General features: G+C 37.5%; 1 protein-coding gene across 1 annotated transcript; it reads left to right on the top strand.

Moving 5' to 3' along the window:
* Nucleotides 1–4520: 4520 nt before the first annotated feature.
* On the top strand, nucleotides 4521–20872 carry TFAM (transcription factor A, mitochondrial). The gene is made up of 7 exons (XM_020903712.2): nucleotides 4521–4981; nucleotides 5552–5670; nucleotides 7173–7243; nucleotides 7651–7800; nucleotides 11891–11986; nucleotides 15637–15693; nucleotides 16175–20872. The coding sequence occupies exons 1-7, from the start codon at nucleotides 4881–4883 to the stop codon at nucleotides 16319–16321; spliced, it is 741 nt and encodes a 246-aa protein (XP_020759371.1). The 5' UTR covers nucleotides 4521–4880; the 3' UTR covers nucleotides 16322–20872.
* Nucleotides 20873–20947: the final 75 nt, after the last annotated feature.

The following is a 20947-nucleotide window of genomic DNA, read 5'->3' as shown; positions in this document are numbered from 1 at the left end:
AAACCTATTTGATGATTGCTCCTGTCATAGCTATATTATTTATCCACCATAATTAAAAAAGCAACACTGCTTTCTCTTAGGAATATTTTTTTCTCCAAGTGATATCTATATATCTACCTCTGTTATTCACAGAATTATCTTGGTCTCTGACTGCTGCTGCTGTTTATTGGTGCTACCTTCAGCTTCACCACTGTGCAAGCATCAATAAACCATGATCACTGCATGATGAACATCACATAAATGTTCCCAAATTTTACATGGTTCTCATGTAACTGTCCCTTCCACACATAACTGTCCTTTCTATTGGCAAATGACACTTTTAACAGGTAGTTGATTTTTTCTATGGGGTCAAATTTGTATATAAATAATTTGTGCAGAGCTAATCTTTTTACATTTTTTATCTCCTTTTTTTTTCTCCCTCCCTCCATCTGTCCATCAGTCATGTTCATTGTATCAATACTATGCTAATACTATAGGGAACAGAAAGAAGCATAAGACTTAATCTTGTCCTCAAGCATAGTTTACCATTGGGACTTCCTTGGTGGTCCAGTGGCTAAGACTCCATGCTCGCAATGCAGTGGTCTCAGGTTCCGTCTCTCTTTAAGGAACTAGGTCCTGCATGCCACAACTGAAAGAAAAAAAAAAAAAAACACCCTATATTCTGCAACTAAAAAGATCCTACATGCTGCAACTAAGATCTGCAGCCAAAACAAATAATTTTTAAAAGTATAGCTTACCATCTATTGAGGAAAAAAATGTGCATATGTGCACATAAAAGATCAACAACCAGAATGCTGTATGATATATCACAAGTAACCAGCACAAATTCATATAGTCTAGAAGATCCAAGGAAGATATCTGGGGCTGGAATGATGTGATGTGTTGACTGAGTCTGAGGAATAGTTTTATATAAAGGGAAAAGCACAATGAATTGGAAGACCAGGTGTTCACTTCCACAGCTCACTATCGTAACCTGAACTTAATTTCTCTCATCTGTAAGTTGGGAACCATGATTATAATAATACTTCTCTTCTACTTCAATTTGTGAATCATACAGTCAAATATGGTTATATAAAGAAGTTCTGAAAACATTAAAAAAACTCCAACCTAAGGGTGTGTTGTTTTAATTTTTCATCACCTACCATAGTGTTTATGTTCAAACATCACTAATAATTAAGAAATGTTAAAAGCTCAATAGGAAGAGGGGAGCAATGCTGATATGTATGTTATTTAATCGGGAGAGAAAAATGATAAAATAAAAGACAGGGCTGTGATACAAATATGACTTTTTTAGGTATAATCCATTCTATACCTATACTTAATTAAAAGCTAACAACTGTTATGAATAATGTGGGGATAATAATAGGCAACACTTACTGAACTTCTACTATGTGCCAGGGGCTGTGCTAATAACTTTTTATGTATTCTCTAATTTAATCTTCATAACAATCCTAAGAATCTATCATCATTGTTCCCATTTCACAGAGGGGGAAACCCTGGGTCAGAGAGGTTTTCATTTGGCAAAGTCACACAGCGAATAACAAGCACAGGGTTTGAATCTAGATCTGTCTAACTTCTAAGCCTCTATTTTTTTAAAAAAACTTTTATTTAGTTTTGGCTGTGCTGGGTCTTTGTTGCTGCATGGGCTTCTCTCTAGCTGTGGCTGGGGGTGTCTCATGTTGCTCGAGGGTGAGGGTTTCAATAGATGTGGAAGGTGGGCTCGATAGTTGCGGCTCCCTGAATCTACAGCACAGGCTCAATAGTTGTGGCACACAGGCTCAGCAGCTCTGTGGAATGTGGGATCTTCCTAGATCAGGGATTGAACCCATGACTCCTGCATTGGCAGGTGGATTCTTTATCACTGAGCCACCAGGGAAGCCCTAAGCCTGTATTCTTATCTAGTAATTTCCATAACTTTGGCATGTCACACAAAACACAGTGATAAAGTCAGAACCAAATTGAAGTGCTTTGATGTATTTGTTAAGCCAGATAAGAAATGGATATTTAATAAATTATTACAAGCAAAGGTGAAGTGAGGAATGAAGCTTTAGAAGGAAGAGAAAGGCCAGTGCATAGAGGACCTAATTTGCCATGTATGACAATTTAAACTTGATTCTGTGGATAAAAAGGAGGGACAGAATGTTTTAAGTACAGAAATGTGATCACTGCCTGCCTGGCATAGCGTTGGTGCTCCATACACACTTCATGAACAAATCAATGAATGGAATTTGCCTTTTAGAAAGACTGACCTAATGACATTGTGAAATATGGTTTGGAGGGAACTAAGACTGAAAGTAGAACAGCTCCTGTAAAAGTTTGGGAAAAGATAGCAGAGCTGTACTGGAGCTGACCAGTACTGGTTTGAAGAGGCAATCATGTATACTTCTTCCCAACTTCAGATTCAGTGACATTCAGTTGGATGGTTTGAAACCAGCCCTGGTGGGGTTATCTACACCACAGATCTCAGCAAACACTACAAATTAGGGTTCTCTTTTTGGAGAGCAGATTTACCAACACACTACTGGCCTAAACAAAAGCTACAGCAATGGGACAGAAGAGGAAGAAATACTTACTAGAGGGGTTAATGAAGTATAATCAGCAATACTTATCATTAGTTGGTTGATGGGTGAGGAGGGTCAGTGAGGGAGACTACACAATGGTTTATCAGGATATTGGGTAGCATGATTCCAATAGGATACTGGTGCCTCTTACCAAGAAGAGGAGTTCAAGATAGGCAAAAGATAGTGAATTCTGTTCAGGAAAAACTGAGGTATTTGTGAAACATGACAGTAAAGATGTCCAGAAGACAGTGGCTATATAGATGTGAAAGTAAAAGGAGAGGTATGGATTCAATATGAAATATGGGAACCATGAGGATGTAACTGATAGTGGAAATCAGTTGGAACTGAAACACTGGGAGTAGGTGAACTTTTAAAGCAAAATAAAGGGACAGAACCCTGAAAAACACTGTGGTAAGTCTTCAAGTTTTATAAAGTAAATATACATAAAGCCACATGCTTTTTTGTACAAAGACAGTTTGGGTGAGTAGGTAGAATTATATTTTCTGTGTAAATACTGAATTTGGAATAAAATCATCACAGCAATGTATATGAGTCAAAGAATATTCACATCTGATGAGAACAGATTTATAGATCAGATTTATAAGAACTTTATAGCAAGATTTATCAAAATGACACTTTAGAACAACAAAAAGACTTTATTCAAAAAAGTTTAACTTTATATCTATCAAACATCTGAAAGAATAAAAACACTCTAGAAAAATGTAAAGAAAAGTTGTTGCAGAAATCAGCTAAAATGTAATTATAAGGAATTCTATCTGATACGTTTAGCTTAACATTGTAATGTAACTGTTCATTTCTTTGCCTCTTGCCACTAGAGTTCACTGGCCTGAGAAGGCTGTTTTTTATCTAAGTTTGTGGCCTTGTACATAATGTGTACTCAGAAAATAAGCTAACAAACAAAATCCAACCCTGTTTCTTCCATGACAGAGTGAGAGATTTGAACAGATGACCTAAAAGGTCCCTTTCAATCCTGAGAATTTTTGAAAAGGAAGTGATAGTTGCTTACCACTTAAAAGAAGTGGGTTTAGTAGTAGCACCAAAGGGCCAGTGTTTCAAAGATAAAGACTCTCAGCTCAATATGACACTAGTAAGAATTTTCTTACAAAGCTATCCAACAGAGAAAAAGCTGTTTCAGGATGTGGCTCTTTGAAATAAATGGAACCTGAGAGCTAGAAGGGTCCTTAGATAGCTTTAGTTTGGGTTTTCCCAATCTTTTTTCATGTCATTGTCCACATGGAAAATGGCCGTACTGCACATCGATTAATATCTCAAGGCATACTTGTCACACGTACTCAGAGATTTGGTTGGGAAGACTGATCTGGTCCAACATCCTCGTCTGCAGTGGGGGAAATTAAATCTTACAGTGGGGAAGTGACATTCCCAGATCAAGACGTTAATGTAAATGATGGGGCTAGAACTCTAGCCTCCGGACAAATAACTAGCCAGTCTCCTCCCCACAAAGTAAGTAGGGTTGGATGTCAAGCTTGAAGATTAGGTCAGCGATAGTCTCAGTGGATGGGGCCATGGTCTGGATCGGTGTTGCTTTAAATGTGGTCCCATAACCACTGGCATCAGAGCTTGTTAAACCTTGAGGAACTTGTTTAAAAAGCTGAGACATGGGACCCACACAAACATACTGAATCAGGCTCTGCGGCAAGGCCCGGGAATCTGCATTTTAAGGTTAGAAACCGTGATCCACCCGACCTCCTCTACGGTAATTTTGGACTATGCGCTCCTACTTGAACTGAGGGACTCTGCTGGGCGCATAGCACCCAGTAACCTGACCTCACAGCAACGTGGGCGGCACAGCTACCACCGTCCTAGTCGTAAACTGTCTGTTACGTACTAGCCCTTCCAGTCGTCACAGGCCAGCCAGTGCCCTATCCGTGTGAGGACACCGCCGTGCCTCCATTAGCCTCCTGGCCCGGCGGCTGAGCAGGCAGCGGGGGGGTGGGGGGGTGGGATTGGGACAGAGGCGGCTCAGCTTCGCCCCCTAGAGGCCAGGTCTCTCCGTAAACTAGCCGGGTTATAGTTTCCCTTCTCCGCCTCCGAGCTCCTCCTATTTCTTCGTAGTCCCGCCCACCAAGGAAGCCACTACTACGCCTGCGCCTTCTACCTTGCCCCGCCTCCTAGCTAAACCGGAAGTTAGCCGATTTCCCATAGACCCTTGAGAGTGGCGGGTGTGATAGTAAATTTGGTAGGCGCTCTCGCGGGTTTAAGTCGGCTTTGTTGAGGTTTCTTTTGTGCCAGGGCGCTGTAGGGAATTGGGGCCTGGTCGGTGCTTTGTCAGCGGATGCAATGGCGCTTCTCCGGGGCATGTGGGGTGTGCTGAATGCACTGGGAAAGTCAGGAGCGGATCTCTGCGCGGGCTGTGGCAGTCGACTGCGCTCTCCCTTTAGGTAAGCCTGCTCGCCTGCACCTTAGGAGGCAGAAGGGTTCAGGACGCCTTGGGGTTGGAATGTAGACGCTGTTCCCCGCTTTCTGTCCCCCCTAAAATGGTCAGGACTGACTTGGCCCTGTGATTCCGACCTCGACCTTGCCACGGGGATGGTGGCTTTGAGACCAGGCCTTACTCCATCAGTACCCCTGGCCTTCCTTCCGGCCACCTTTCCCCTCGTCCCATCCCTTCTCACTCTCGTACCTTGGAGCACCTGTTTCGGCGTCCCCTGCAAAGTCGCTCCAGGAGTCTCCTGCCTTCATTAGGCATTGAGGCAGGGCCCAGGAGCTGTAGATACATGCTTTCCTTCACTCTCTGCCCTTGCTAGGAGGTTAGGGCTTTGAAACTTCAGTTTTGCAAGCTCTTTCCCCTGGATAGGACAGGATTTTAAATATCATTAGTGTTCTTGTCGAAGTGTTAGGTGTCAGATATGTAGCATCTTGATATCTTGTTTGGCATCTGTGTTCACATAATTATGAATACGGGTACTTAAATGTTTAACACTGGTTATTTTCTTTTTATTTGTATGTAGTTTTGCGTATGTTCCAAAATGGTTTTCATCCAACTTGAGTGGTTATCCAAAGAAGCCTATGACTTCATACGTTCGATTTTCTAAAGAACAGCTGCCCATATTTAAAGCTCAGAACCCAGGTAAGGAGTTTGGGTTATATACTCTTCTCTAATGTAGTAAAGATGCCACTAAGCAGTTAAATTGCAGACTTGATTTTCAGTATCAGGCATCTGTTGAATGCAGAAACATAACCATTCTGTTTGATGGCCTGTAAAATAGATATAACATGGGCTTTCTATGTGGTGCTAGTGGTAAAGAAGCCACCTGCCAGTGCAGGAGACATTGGAGTCATGGGTTCAATCCCTGGGTGGGGAATATCCCCTGGAAAAGGGAATGGTGACCCATTCCTTTATTCTTGCCTGGAAAACTGGACAGAGGAGTCTGGCAGGCCACAGTCCATGGATTTGCAGACTCAGACACGACTAAAGCGACCTAGCAGGCATGCATAAGAAATCAGTGTAAGCACAGCAGTAAGGTAATTTTTACCAAATAAAAATGCTTTAAATGTAATTGAGAACTAGTGAAAGGTATTTTAAAAATAGCATGTAGAATGGAAAGTACCCAGGAAAGAGGATGAAAAAGCTGAATTTGGGGCCTTGTGGCCATTGGCCCAGAGGACCACTGATGAATCATTTTACCTCTTGCTTAGCTCCTACTGCTGCCACTGGGAATTATTAATAAAGTCGCAGTGAAATAATTTCTGTGGATGTGTTGCATAAACTTTAAAGCTGAATACAGATTGTTAATTTTAAGAGGTTTTTGACTGAAAGCCAGTTCTTGAATTTCTGAAAGATTTCCAGTTAGATTTGTTGACTCTCTAGAAAGACTGGGTCCTTACTGGGGCTATAGTGTAAAGGTAGTGACCAAATTAGTAATTGCTGAGCTTGTCTTATAATTTCTAAAGCTTTTTCATATGCATTACATCACAGGGCACTTAATGAAAATCATATGAGCTGTAATAGTCACGTAAAGAACTGGTTTAAGAGACATGCTTCAGTACTCACATCTTTTAAAATGTAGGAGTTGAAACTAACAAGTGGTTTGTTAAATCATTTATACCTTGTCATTCCAGTTAAGATGAGGCAGGAAATGGAGAATAATGAATTGGTTTTAGAATAATTTAGCTTGTTTGCAAACAATATTTCTGTAATCGAAATACAGGGTGGTGTTATATGAATCAAGACTATATTTTGTTGTTTAGTCAGGTTTTATGAACTTGATGATTCCTGAGAGACTTGAAAAAAATGTTTTTGATTGAAATATGAAGTAGAAAACTTGTAGACACTGATTCCCCAGTTGCTTTAACTTAGTAATCAATTCCTGAGGACCATTTTGGTGGTAAGTGATACTATTCCTTAATTTAATTATTAGATAATAGACTTTAACAATGTTAGATAAAATATTAAATTATTTGTTGTACTTAAATTAGTTGGTTAAAAACTAAATCATTTTAAGTTGTGTATGGGAAAATGTCTGTAAAAATACTTAATTTTAGAGCTAATGGATTATACTTTCCTGAAAGTCTTTAGAAATTGATCCTGAGATGTAAAATGGTGACATCAATTTTTATTTCATTTCATAGATGCAAAAAATTCAGAACTAATTAGAAAAATCGCTAAGCTATGGCGGGAACTTCCTGATTCAGAGAAAAAGGTAAGCATATAAATTTTCAGCATTGCTGACCAGTTATTTTGCAGCTAAGGACAACTGTCATGTCCTTTAAGGAGCCAGATGACCCAGCGTTTGTTTTTATTTTTTTACATTTGTTATCTCAAAGGAATGTCATACTTTCTCATCCACATAAATGATGAGAATATGGATAAATGGCAGTGGTGATGAAGGGTTGGTTTTTGAAGCAATTTGAAGTTGGAGGCCAGTTGCTAGGCCTTGGATAACATATTTGAAGAACACATGATTTATAAGTGGGATTTCAGAGTACATTTTCCACTTGGTTCAGTCAGTTTCCTGAAGTTATGCAGTTGTCCTTCCCTGTCAGGTGTGCTATGTTTAATTAGCCAGCAGTAGTTTATTAAATTCTTATTTGGGTTTTACATTTATAGATATATGAAGATGCTTACAGGGCAGACTGGCAGATATACAAGGAAGAGATAAACAGAATTCAAGAACAACTAACTCCAAGTCAAATGGTATCTTTGGAAAAAGAAATCATGCAGAAACGTTTAAAAAAGAAAGCGCTAATAAAAAAGAGAGTGAGTATGGTTGCAATAGTCTTTTTCTTTGGCAAAAAACTGAAATTTATATATCTGTAAATACAGGTTTGGTTTTTTTTTTCCCCTTATTTTGATGATATGGTAGAGAATATACTTCAGTTAGGAAAATATAGGATAGTTTCCTTCTGCCACTAGGACCACTTGCCTTTGAGTATATTGTAAACTGTTTTTGCTCCTTTTGGATGTGTCTGAGTTTGAAATACATAATTAGGACTGGTGTGAAAGCTGTAGGAACAGAGTTATGAAACAGGAAAAACAGGAATAGCAAAAGTCTTGCTTCTGGGTCTTTTCTAGAGTAACTTACTGATTTGAATTGTTCTATAGATGATGGTGAATTTCATTCTGAATATTGCCGAATAGACTGAATTCATTAACTTATCAATGTTTTAAAAGTGCCTATTGTAGCTAATAAAGTTAAAGTACCTTTAGGATGAAATTCGATTTTTCCTCATCAAAAATCCCACATGGTTCAAAATTAGTGGCTTCCAGTTTAAGGTATTAGTCCATATAAATTCTGTTGTTTGATAGACTACATCTTTCCATAGTATTAGGTGTGAGGTGGTGAACTTGGTGATCCAGTATATATACCACAGAAAATGGTCGTCAGAGCAAAAACTTACTTCTCTGGAAAAGTAGATTCCAGCCTTTAATGTGAAGTGATGGTATCTCTCTTCCTGATCCCTGTGTCTTAAGCCCTCCTATCTCTTGGGTTGAGGACTCGCCCAATTTCAAGTCAATTATAGTAATCTAAGACTGCTAATCCAATTAGTAAAAGGAAGTCAGAAAAGATAGGGGTGGTATTTGGAGGGTGGAAAATTAGGATTTACTCTCTCTCCTGAGCTCTTCCTTGCTCTTTAATGCACCTCACTAGTACTTTGAGTGGGGAGGACCAGAAATGAGGATTGAGCAGATATAAGGAGTTTCTTATTCAGGTATTTCTGTTCCTTTCTCTGTTCTCCTCTATTCCAGTTCAGTTCAGTTGCTCAGTTGTGTCCAACTCTTTGCAGCCCCATGGAATGCAGCACACCAGGCCTCCCTGTCCAATACCAACTCCTGGAGGTTACTCAGACTCATGTCCATTGAGTTGGTGTTGCCATCCAACCATTTCATCCTCTGTCATCCCCTTCTCCTACCTTCAATTAGGGTCTTTTCTAATGAGTCAGTTCTTCATATCAGATGGCCAAAGTATTGGAGTTTCAGCTTCGGCATCCGTCTTTCCAATGACTATTCAGTACTGATTTCCTTTAGGATGGACTGGTTGGCTCTCCTTGCAGTCCAAGGGACTCTCAAGAGTCTTCTCCAACACCACAGTTCAAGACATCAATTCTTCAGTGCTCAGCTTTCTTTATAGTCCAACTCACATTCATATATGACTACTGGAAAAACCGTAGCTTTGACTAGACAGACCTTTGTTGGCAAAGTAATGTCTCTACTTTTTAATATGCTCTCTAGGTTGGTCATAACTTTTCTTCCAAGGAGCAACCATCTTTTAATTTCATGGCTGCAGTCACCATCTGCAGTGATTTTGGAGCCCCCAAAAATAAAGTTTGTCACTGTTTCCACTGTTTCCCCATCTATTTGCCATGAAGTGATGGGACCATATGCCATGATCTTAGTTTTCTGAATGTTGAGTTTTAAGTCAACTTTTTCCCTCTCCTCTTTCACTTTCATCAAGAGACTCTTTAGTTCTTTACTTTCTGCCATAAGGGTGGTGTCATTGGCATATCTGAAGTTATTGATACTTCTCCCAGCATCTTGATTCCAGTTTGTGCTTCATCCAGCCCAGTGTTTGTCTTCCATGTGTACTATGCATATTGTAGTTGTCCCATAGTGGTTGGTTGGTCTTTTTTTTTTCTTCTTCAGTCTTTGTTCTCTTTACTTTTGGATTTTCGAGGTTTGTTTTTTTTTTTTAAGCTGTGCTGTGTGGCTTTTGGGGTCTTAGTCCCTTGACCAGGGATTGAATGTGTGCCCCCTGCAGTGGAAGCTTGGAGTCCTAACCATTGGACTGCCAGGGAGTTCCCTTTATCTCTAGCACTTCTTTTCAGTTCATTCTTTTGGTTTTCCCTCTCTGCTTACAATGCCTATTCTTGCAAGCTCTCTAGATTCCTTACCATATTAATCACAGTTGTTTTAAAATCCTGGTCTGATAATTTTGTATCCCGGCCTGTTTTGATGCTTGTTTTGTTTCTTTACTTTAGGCTTTTTGTCTTTTAGTACACCTTGGAATTTTTTCTTGATAGTTAGGCATATGATGTGCTGGGTAAAAGGAACTGTATATGGGCCTTCATAATGTGGTAAGGCATGGGACAGGGGAAGCATTCTACAGTCTTATGATTAGGTCTTGGTCCTTTAACAAGGGTTTCCTAGGTGACTCAGTGGTAAAGAATCCACCTGCCAATGCAGATGATCAGTCGGGAAGATCCCCTGGAGAAGGAAATGGCTACCCACTGTAGTATTCGTGCCTGGGAAATCCCATAGACAGAGGAGCCTGGTGGGCTACAGTCCATGGGGTTGCAAAAGAGTCAGATATGAGTTAGCAATTAAAACACAAAAAAAACCTTTAATGAGCCTGTGGCTTTGTGCTTAGGTGGTACAGGATGGCTAAAGTAAGCTGTAGTCTAGTATTTCTTTTCATTGAAGTCTTTTCAATGAAGTCTATTCATTGAAAATAAATGTGTTTATTTTTTATTTGACTGCACCAGATCATTAGTTGCAGCACGTGGGATCTAGTTCCCCAACCATAGATTGAACCCCATCCCCCTGCATTGGGAGCACAGTCTTAACCGGTAAACCACCAGGGAAGTCCTAGCAGATTAGGTTCTGATTAACTAGTTTCCTTTGAAGGCAGGCCTTGTTGAGAATAATAACGTACTCTGGCATTTCGAAATGATTCTTTTCTTTCTTCTGGAAGCAAGAGGGGTTTTTTCCCCTTGATTTTTACTGTGGGAATCTGGTCAAGTTCCTGGAGAAAAACCTCACAGTATTACGAGGCTTTCCTATGAGTGGTAGTAACTCTCAGAGTTGTCCACATGGAGCTTCCAGCAGTTAGTCTGCTGTGGTTCAGTTTCTTGCACACCACTGGTTTCCATTCCTCTATCTGTTCCAGTAAGTCTCGACTCCTTGTGTTCACGTGTCTGTGTCTCTCTCCAATCTTGGGAGCAGCAATTCACCCTGTGTCCCCTCTTCTATGGATCTGAGAGTTGTTGATTTTGCAGTCTGATCAGCTTTATCCTTATTAGGATGGAGTGATGACTTCCAAACTCCTTACATGTAGAACCAGAAACTTGAAAGTCTGAGTGATTTTTCCCTAAGACTTCCATTTGCTCTCCTTGTTGGAATTTTTCTTCCCATTAGATTCCCAGTTCCAACTACTTAAAGATTAGGTGAGAGGTGTGGGGACCAGTAAGTTGCAAGTGAAGCACCTAGAAGAAATCCCTAGCGGTAGCTCTAGAAACAAAAGGGGAAATGCAGAGTTAAGATGTAAAATGCCTCCTTTCCTGAGAGGCTCAGGGCCGAGAAAGTGATCTCTATATGTAAATCAGAGGAGCCCTACTTATGAATGAAAGTTGGGTTTGTTATTGACTGTAAACCAAATTGCCATTAAAATCCCCATCATTTTATAAATCTCTGTCTAAGTTCAGAAGCTCAGTAGGTTAGGATGATGCAGTGTCCTTCATTAGATTATGCAGCAAATACCTTATGTTCTTAAATTGTCAAGTGGAGGTACGTAATGCTTTGTCCAAGGAGAAGTGGTGCCTTACAAGGATAAAACTTCTTTTTTAATGTTTAAAAAGATTTTGTACATACTGCTCACTTATTCAGTTCATGGAGACCATGAAAATAATATGTAAAGGAAATGTTTCTGTATGAAAAGTAACTCATAAAATCTATTAGAATTTTCAAAACAGTACTATCAAAAATTCTGACCCCAAGAGGGAACAATCGCATACTGATAACATTCATTTTAAAGAACATTCTGTAATTCATGGTAGTGAATGAAGTTTCTCTAGGTAAAGGTAAGTATCATAGAGTTTAAAACTTTATCTCATCTTAAATTTTTTTTACTTAGGAGTTAACAATGCTTGGAAAACCGAAAAGACCTCGCTCGGCTTATAACATTTTTATAGCTGAACGTTTTCAGGAAGCTAGGAATGGCACATCACAGGTAAAACAGAACTCTGTATGTTTCAAAAATGTTTATTCTAATTTTTAATATAACATAGACAGGAAACTTTAGGGGTGCAACCTGTAAAATGGTGAAAAAAAGTGATAAATTATTATAAAGAAATAGTATATATAAATAAGACCTAAAAATCCTTTTTCTTAACACATAAAATGTTTAAAATTTGAATGTGTATATATACATATTCAGCTATGTATATACATCATCAACTTTTTAAATTAAAAAACAAAATTTTCACCTTTATAGGCGTGTTCAAGTTCTGGAGACTTCTCTTACCTGGCAGTTCTGAGTGGTTTTACAGTCACTGGGGAAGAATGAGAGCAGAGGCGTAATGTTTCATGCTGGGGTTTGAGTGCAACCTGCGGCCTCATGTTACGTCCTTTAAAAATTGTTGGTTATACCCATGGGGATGTATTATATTACACATATGAATGGCATCTATGACTGCGGAAAGAAGAAAAAAGCTTGTCATTCTTGCTGTGGCTTAGTCTTACCTTTATTTCCTTTTCAGAGGCTCCAAATTGTCAGTTGTATTATTCTTCTAATATGCCATGGTAAGAGAAGTCTGCTCAGATTCCTAATTCTTGAAGGTTTTTGCCACTCTGATTCTTTGGGTTATTTAGATCTGTAGGATCACAAATCCTGTTGGACATATGATTAAATGATGTGTATATGTAATGTATTTTTCTGGCTATATATGATTTCACTGATTACTTCCCTGGGGATTTTATTTTTCTTTTAAAAGTAGTACCATTTTATTTAGTGTTGTAGGAAATTTTAGTTTACTTCTGAAAAACAAAAAGGGGATCTTCTTGGATCAGGGATTGAACCCATGTCTCCTGCATTGGCAGGCGCATTCTTACCACTGAGCCACCAGGGAAGCCCTGGGTTATAAATTTAGCTTCCATGGCCCTACATTACTAAAACAGCAAGCCTGTTTATTTTTTTAGTTGGAATTTGCTCAGTCACTAACCTACGTTGGATTTAGTTTTATTAGTATAAGGTTTTGTGTTAGAGAATCCTTCTGAGTCAGTAGTTCTCAACTCTGACTGCATCTTGGAATCACCTCAGAAGCTTCATGGCTGGCCTTTATCCCTGAAAATTAAAATTAGTTTAATTATATAATTTTTATTCATGTAAAAAAATACATACTCATAGTTTTAAAGAATGAAAATAAGGCTTGTTATGAAAGATACAGGTTTTACTGTGCAGTCATAGTCTGCTCCAGAAGCAGATACATTCTATTTTAGTTGATTCTTGTGGTATTTACCTCCATATCTCTAAATAATGTTCTTATATTGTTACTTCCTGATTTTTCTAAAATTCTAAGCATTACCTATATTTTAGGCATTATCTCTCACTATGTAAGATGAACGTTTATCTCTACCTCATTCCACTGTTCACTTTTCTATCAACCTACCTCCCAAGATAGTTACCATAATTTTGGTTAGATCAGTATTGAGTACTTAATACTATTATGCATGCATGCTAATTTGCTTCAGTCATATCTGACTCTTTGTGACCCTATGGACCGTAGCCTTCCAAGCTCCTCTGTCCATGGGATTCTCCAGGCAACAATACTGGAGTGGGTTGCCATGCCCTCCTCCAGGGTATCTTCCTGACCCATGGATCAAACCAGTGTCTCTTAAATCTCCTGCATTGGGATTCTTTACCACTGGCCCCATCTGGGAAGCTCAATGGCTCAGCCAGTTAAGAATCTGAGAGGAGAGCCGGGTAAAATCCCTGGGTCAGGAAGAATCCCCTGGGGAAAGGAATGGCTGCCTACCCCAGTATTCTTGCCTGGAGAATCCCATGGACAGAGGAGCCTGGAAGACTTTGATCCATAGGGTTGCAGAGTCAGACACGACTGAGCGACCAACACTTTCTGCATTTAGAGCTTGGGATTAGCTCTGCTTTTCTGCTCCCCAAATGCTGTGTTGGTAGTGTCTTCTCCTGTTCTTTGTCTATGTGGTTTTTATGCCTTTAGAAATTTTAGTTGTTTAATTTAAAAAAATAAATCACAGAAATGAATTGCTTATAGTTCTGAAGGTTAAAAGTCCACGATCAAGGCAACATCATGGTGAGGGCCCTCTTCTGGTTCATAGCTGGCACCTTCTCTCACTGTCCCCACATGGTGCGAGTGCTCATTTAATGTGATTTTAGATAGCACCAGAAGTAAATACCTTCCCATCCCTTTAGTTTTTTTTCCATGAATTAGTTTTTTAGGTGAAAGATTATTTATGCATGCAGCTTCATAAATTATTGTTTAACACACTGAATATGAAACTTTATGGATTAAACATAAGTAAAAAGATACATTATGAAAGAACTAAAAGCATGAAAGCAATTCTTTCCAAAGCTAAGAGAGCAGTTATTTAATGAGTTAACTCTCCCTGAATATACTAAATGTATTTATAAAGGTAAGCTTAAAATATTCAAGACAAGCTCAGATACTATCTGGGTACCTCACTTTTTGTTGATAGGAAAACAAAATTCAGTGAAAGTTCTGGTCAGAATAGTAAAGCTAATCGTTTTAACTCTACTTCTTAAAATCACTGATGATATCCTCCTGCCTTTAATAGGTACTTTTCGTATTCCTCCTTCCCTCCTGTCCGTATTCCGTTCTCCTCCTGTCTCTCCGCTGCTTCTCTGCTCCGTATTCTCCAGCCATCCATGTTCCTCTTCAGTCTTTGATCTCTGGTAGCAACACCACAGGCTGTGTGAAGTGTACTCACTGTCTCTCTGCCTCTCCTTCAACTGTAGGATTCCTGCATCCCTTTCACTTTATAGATTGAACCTCCCAAGCCTAAGGGAGGTCATAGAACTTTTTTCTGGGTCACATAATTAAGTTCAGCTATGTAGAAGAAGAATTGGTGTTGTATTGTTCCTATGACAACAACTAAAACACGGTGGCACAAATATTAGAATTAAGTAAGCATTTAAGCCACAGAGGAAATAAAACAGTATTTGGAGCTAGTCTATGACGGAGTAACTTATATTTGAATATTAATATTTTTGAATTCAGAAAGATAAATATCTGCACAAAGGAACCATCAACAAAATGAAAAGTAATCCTACCAAATGGGAGAAAATATTTGCAAATAATTTAGAGAACTCATATGACTCATTCCCCCACCCCAGAAGAAAAAAATCTGATTAAAAAATGGGCAAAGGATCTGAATAGATATTTTCCCAAAGAAGACATAGGGATGGCTAACAAGTATGTGAAAAGGTGCTCAACATCATCATCAGGGAAATGTAAATCAAAACTACAATGAAATAGTACCTTATATTTGTTAGAATGGCTATTATAAAAAAAACAAGTATTACTGAGGATGCGTTAGAAGGGGAACCCTTGTGCTAAAACACTTAAGTCAAAAAAAAAAAGAGCACATAGACACAAATAACACGTTGGTAATTAAAGGTGGTCAAAAGGTACAGACTTCAGTAATCATTGTGTTGTACACCTGAAAGTGTTGTTCTATGTCAGTTATGTCTCAGATTTTTGAGGAGTCTTTGCCTGTGATTCTTGATATCTGAGTGTTTGTTGTTGGAATGAATAATAAAACAGCATCTTTCTTTAATCACTGAAGTCCCTATATCCGGTACTTAAATGTATATTGTTTTTACAGGTAAAGCTGAAAGCTATAAATGAACACTGGAAAAATCTCTCTAATTCTCAAAAGCAAGTAAGTAGTATGGTTTTCATCCCAAGTGCCTAGTTAGAATATCTGTGAGAATATATTAGGGCAAGGCTTGATTCATGTGACAACAACCCTATATTACACAGTGTTTTTAAATTATTGTCCTATTCTTGGAACCAGTTTGGCTTTTTTCTTTTGGTAGTTTTTGATTCCATATAAAACTGGTATTTAAAACAGTGTCACTCGTTAACTTAGTGTCATCATATCCAGTGATGATCACACCCTGCCCCTGTTGCTTTTCCACACTCCAAACCCTGAAATTGTAGCAACTTCATTAATACTTAAAAATCTTTATCTCTTACGTGTTTCTCATCTAATTTTTATCTCTCAAGAATATTTCTTTCCAACCCCCCTTTAACATATAGACTAGTAAGATAATTTCTAGAATATTTTTGGAGAGCATCCCAGAAATTAATTGCAAAGATTCCTCTAAAGAAATCATTTTAACAGTTACACTCTTTCTCAGGTATATGTTCAACTTGCTAAAGATGATAAAATTCGTTATTATAACGAAATGAAATCTTGGGAGGAACAAATGATGGAAGTTGGACGAGAAGATCTTATACGTCGCTCGATGAAATACCCAGCAAAAAATGACCCTGAGGAGTTTTAAGATTGAGTTCTGTTCATAATGGATAGACACAAGAAACCAACTAGGTCTCAATACCCGAAACTGTTGTAAAATTAGAATGGATAAAGTTGGTGAACATTTATATTTAATTTCTTTTCTGTAGCCCATGGACTTCTGCCAGCCAATTCAATACATCTTGTATTGGTGTCTTGCTTTTGAAAACCCACACAGATGAGAGTTCATGTGGAATTTATTTTGTGTTTAGAAACTACTGAGCATCAAAATAATCCATGAAATGTAGCAGTGAATCATTTCACCTTTGATAAAGGTAAATCAAGACTGTGAAGTTTTTTTATACTTGATGATTATGGAAAAAATATTCTTGTTTCCTTATATTATGGAAGCAGGAGTTTCCTATTCATAAGTATCTCAAAGTTTGTAGAAGCCATAGTGTTCTATGATATAACTACATTTTTAAAAGAGCATCCAGAACTCATGCTGGTAAATTCCAAATCCTGGGTATAATTCATATTGTAATCAGAGTTGATGGTTGTACATGTGAGGAATTTCTGGTGTCAGTTGCAACTTTTATAAAAGGGATAGAGAGATTTATAAACCTTTTCCTCATTATCTTTTTCCTAAATTAAAAACTAAAAAATTATGTACCAAATCTATGCATATTGTTTTATATTGCATAGAATAAAAACTATGTTTCCTAATTATGTTTTAAGGTGAAACATTCATTTTATAGCTTTCTGGGATTTTTGTTTGTTTTTTTAAAGTAGGAGTTTGTATACTGAATTATTTTTTCTCTTATGTAAATATATTTATCCAGAAAGTAGAGAACTTGTTTGGTGTAAGTTTTAAGATGAGAGATCTAAAAAAATCATGTCTCCAAAGTCTCTTAAATTGGAACCTATAATATTTAAACATTTGCATAACATATAAAAGCCTGTATAATAATAGCCAGTTCTAGCCTGATGCCCATATCCAGCCCACTGCCTGCTTTTCTTGGCCTTGTCAACTACGAATTGTTCACAGTTTTAAATAGTCAAAAAAAAAAAGCATACTTCAAGACACAGAAAATTAATATGAAATTCAGTGTCCATAAAAAAAAGTTTTATTGGAACACAGCCACACTCATTGTTCATGGCTGTTTTTGTACAACAGTGCAGTTGACTAGTTGCTACAGAGATGTGTAGCCTGCAAAGACCAACCCATGTAGTGTGGAATGAGATGCTCTTAAGTTACTTGCTATGGCTCAGTAAAACACATCTTAACAGTTTTCCAGTTAGCATTTAAACCATACCATCTTCTAGCATTTGATTATCTTCTTAATAAGTATAAAAGGTCTTCAAAATCCACACCATCTTTTTGAGCAAAATACTCAACTGTCATCATCAGTTCACATGAATTTATAACTCAAATTTTATATATTTACTTTGTATTTTGCAACATATGCAAAAAGTGTGTATTCTAGATCTCCAGAAAGATTTTTGTAGTTTGTGGATAGAAAATAAGTAAAAGAATCACTAAAAAATGACTTGTTACGTACTGAACTTGGCAAAGGTCGGGACTGTAGAGAAAAATACAGCTTAAGAGGACTAGCCTAAGATTTAAATATATGAAGTTGTTTGAAGTTTTCAAACAACTTTCCTCCGTGAATGGTAATGCAGGACAAAGTCTGCCATTATGTAAATGACCCTTGGTCTGAGGGTAGAGTATTCTGGGGAGGAAGACATAGGGAAGAAAAGGACATTTGCTAGTGTCTGTTGCAAGCTTTCTCAATTAGGTTTCCAGGAAAGAATTAAGCCTTAATTCCCTATGGCATCTAGAATGGTACTGATTTTGTACCATCCTTAGGAGAATGGAGAAAATAATCAGTCAGATAATTTACTGTGTTCTGTGCTTCAGACGAGCCTAGGGAGCATATGGGAGTCAGTGTTTATAATAAATATTATAGAATGGGTGAGGAAGAGAAATGAATTATAAACTCCTGTAGCACAAATGTATAAAACACATCTTTGTACCTACCTTCTGAGCTCTAGGATTTAGCTGCCTATACTGTTTTATACCAAACACATTCAAATATCTTCCTGAATATACTGGGAAGTTCAGTGTCTACTAAGTTCTCACGTATATACTTCTTAATATAGGGAGGAAAGGTATGAAACAGTGAAAGGAGCTATAGCAAAACCATTTTGTTTCTAAAAGAGTGTCATTGTTAATACTTTAAATATTAGGATAATCTGACTTCACACCTTTCTTAATAAACCTCAGTACATGGGATGTGTTAGTCGCTCAGTCGTGTCTGATTCTTTGCGACCCCATGGACTGTAACCCACCAGGCTCCTTTGTCCGTGGGATTCTCCAGGCAAGAATACTGGAGTGAGTTGCCATTTCCTTCTCCATACAATGTATTAAATGCCATCCAATTTAACAGTATATACAAATACTCTGTTATGAAGAATGAGAGCTTATATCAATAACCAGTGGCTAGGTGTATAACCAGTCGCCATTCTTAAATTGACTGAACAAGAAACTAAAAGCTAAAGAATTGTGACCAGGGAAAAGATGCTTAAGTGAAAACAGTGTTTATGCTGTCTGAGCAGTCAATCACAGAGATGCTTATGTTCACTAGAGTACCAGTATTAGATTTTACAAAATAATTTGACAAGGGTGTGTGTGTAATTATTTTCCGATGTTTAAGGGATATGTGCAGATTCAGCCTACTGTAATCATGTAATTTTGCTACTGCTTTTGGCTAACTCCTTTTTTGGAAATGCATTTTTTTAAATAAGATATATGCTTTTTTAAATAGTTTGCCATGAATGTGTATATTTACATTGCTGAATTAAAATGGAGTTAAAGTAACTAGAAAATTTTATTAATATTTCTGATATTAACGGTACCTAAAATTAATCACCACCAGATTGTGCTAAAGCAGTAGGAACTTATATAGGTAAGTAATTAATTTCCATTATTTCTCTTAATTTTACCAATCTTTTTACTGTAAGACTACTCCAACAAAAAAAGAATACTCTCTTCCTTCCTTTTCTTTCCTCACAGCCACTATTCCTCTTACTTTTCAAAGCACCAAGCTCTTACAGACAAATTTGAAAATGTTATAAGTGCAGATAATATGTTTTGAAATTTTAAAGCAGTAATACTCTTTTAAATTGAACTTTTGGGAAGAATAAAAAATGAACATATTATTATTTTGAATTTATAAAATTTTCCAAATAGTAAAACTGTACAAAGGATCATCATTCTGTCACATTGTTCACAAATAAAATATTTTTGGTAATTAAATCATTGATTATATTTGATGGAAAATACATGAAACCATCTTCTAGCACATTAAAAATACTTTAAAAAATTTTTACTGGCTAAGAAACTGCATACTTAAAATTGACTGTAAACAAAAGTTTTAAATAGGCTAAACATTTTAAAATTACCCTAATGGCAGAAAGTAAAGAACTAAAGAGCCTCTTGGAGGTGAAAGAGGAGAGTGAAAAAGCTGGCTTGAAACTCAACATTCAAAAAAGTAAGGTCATTGCATCTGTTCCCATCACTTTACGGCAAATAGAAGGGGAAAAATTGGAAGCAGTGACATGTTATTTTCTTGGGTTCCAAAATCACTGTGGATGGTGACTACAGCCATGAAATTAAAAGACACTTACTCCTTGGAAGGAAAGCTATGACAAACCTAGACAGTGTATTAAAAAGCAGAGACATTACTTTGCTGACAAAAGTCTGTATAGTCAAGGATATTTTCCCAGTAGTCAGGTACAGAAGTGAGAGCTGGACCATAAAGGAGGCTGAGCAGTGAGGAATTGATGCTTTCGAACTGTGACCCTGGAGAAGACTCTTGAGAGTCCCTTGGAATGCAAGGAGATCAAATCAGTCAATCCTAAAGGAAATCAACCCTGAATATTCATTGGAAGTACTGATGCTGAAGCTAAAGCTCCAATACTTCGGCCACCTGATGTGAAGACCTGACTCATTGGAAAAGACCCTGATGCTGGAAAAAATTGAAAGCAAAAGGAGAAGGGGGTGGTAGAGGATGAAATGGTTAGATACCAAACTGTGTCATGAAATTCATCCACCTCTGAGCCCTGCAAAGGATTGCCTGTTGAGTACAGTGCTGTCACATTTTATGGGAAAATTATGTGAATTTAAAATAATATGAATAAATATTTGAAAGTTGTATATTATGCATGACATTTAAAATAGTGCAATCTTAAAATTTTTAAAAATGGCTGGGAGTCATAGAATTTCAAAACACTCTTGAACAGCAAAGTGAGGGCAGTGTTTGATATTACTATATGCAGTCACCTTTAACACAAAATTTATCATGTGTCAGTTTCTATATATGTAGTGTATGTGCTTTGAAAGTTTTGTAAATGATCTGCTGACTTGTACTGCTATTTTAATATTCAGTGTTGTTATAATCCAAAAAGTTAAAAAAAAAAAAAATCAACTAACCCAAATACTCATTTAGGAGTGGTAATGCTTGTGCTGTAAAACATTTCTAAAAACTAGTAACTCTGGAACAGAATCATGTTTGTAATAAAATTTAATTCTGATGCATTGTTTAGTTGCATTGATAATAGCTTGGATAAAGATAAAGCCATCTAGATAAAGCCATGGAAAGATACATCTGTT

The sequence above is a fragment of the Odocoileus virginianus genome, chromosome 7, assembly GCF_023699985.2.
Source record: "Odocoileus virginianus isolate 20LAN1187 ecotype Illinois chromosome 7, Ovbor_1.2, whole genome shotgun sequence".
Taxonomy (NCBI): domain Eukaryota; kingdom Metazoa; phylum Chordata; class Mammalia; order Artiodactyla; family Cervidae; genus Odocoileus; species Odocoileus virginianus.
The sequence above is the reverse complement of the archived record's forward strand: the minus strand, read 5'-3'. Positions and strand labels throughout refer to the sequence as shown.

Excerpts from the sequence above, each read along its gene's own strand:
- TFAM (XM_020903712.2), top strand. The coding sequence starts at position 4,881 with ATGGCGCTTCTCCGGGGCATGTGGGGTGTGCTGAATGCACTGGGAAAG. Across the intron at positions 5,671-7,172 it reads ATTTAAAGCTCAGAACCCAG|ATGCAAAAAATTCAGAACTA; the intron begins GTAAGGAGTTTG and ends TTCATTTCATAG. Across the intron at positions 11,987-15,636 it reads CTAGGAATGGCACATCACAG|GTAAAGCTGAAAGCTATAAA; the intron begins GTAAAACAGAAC and ends TTGTTTTTACAG.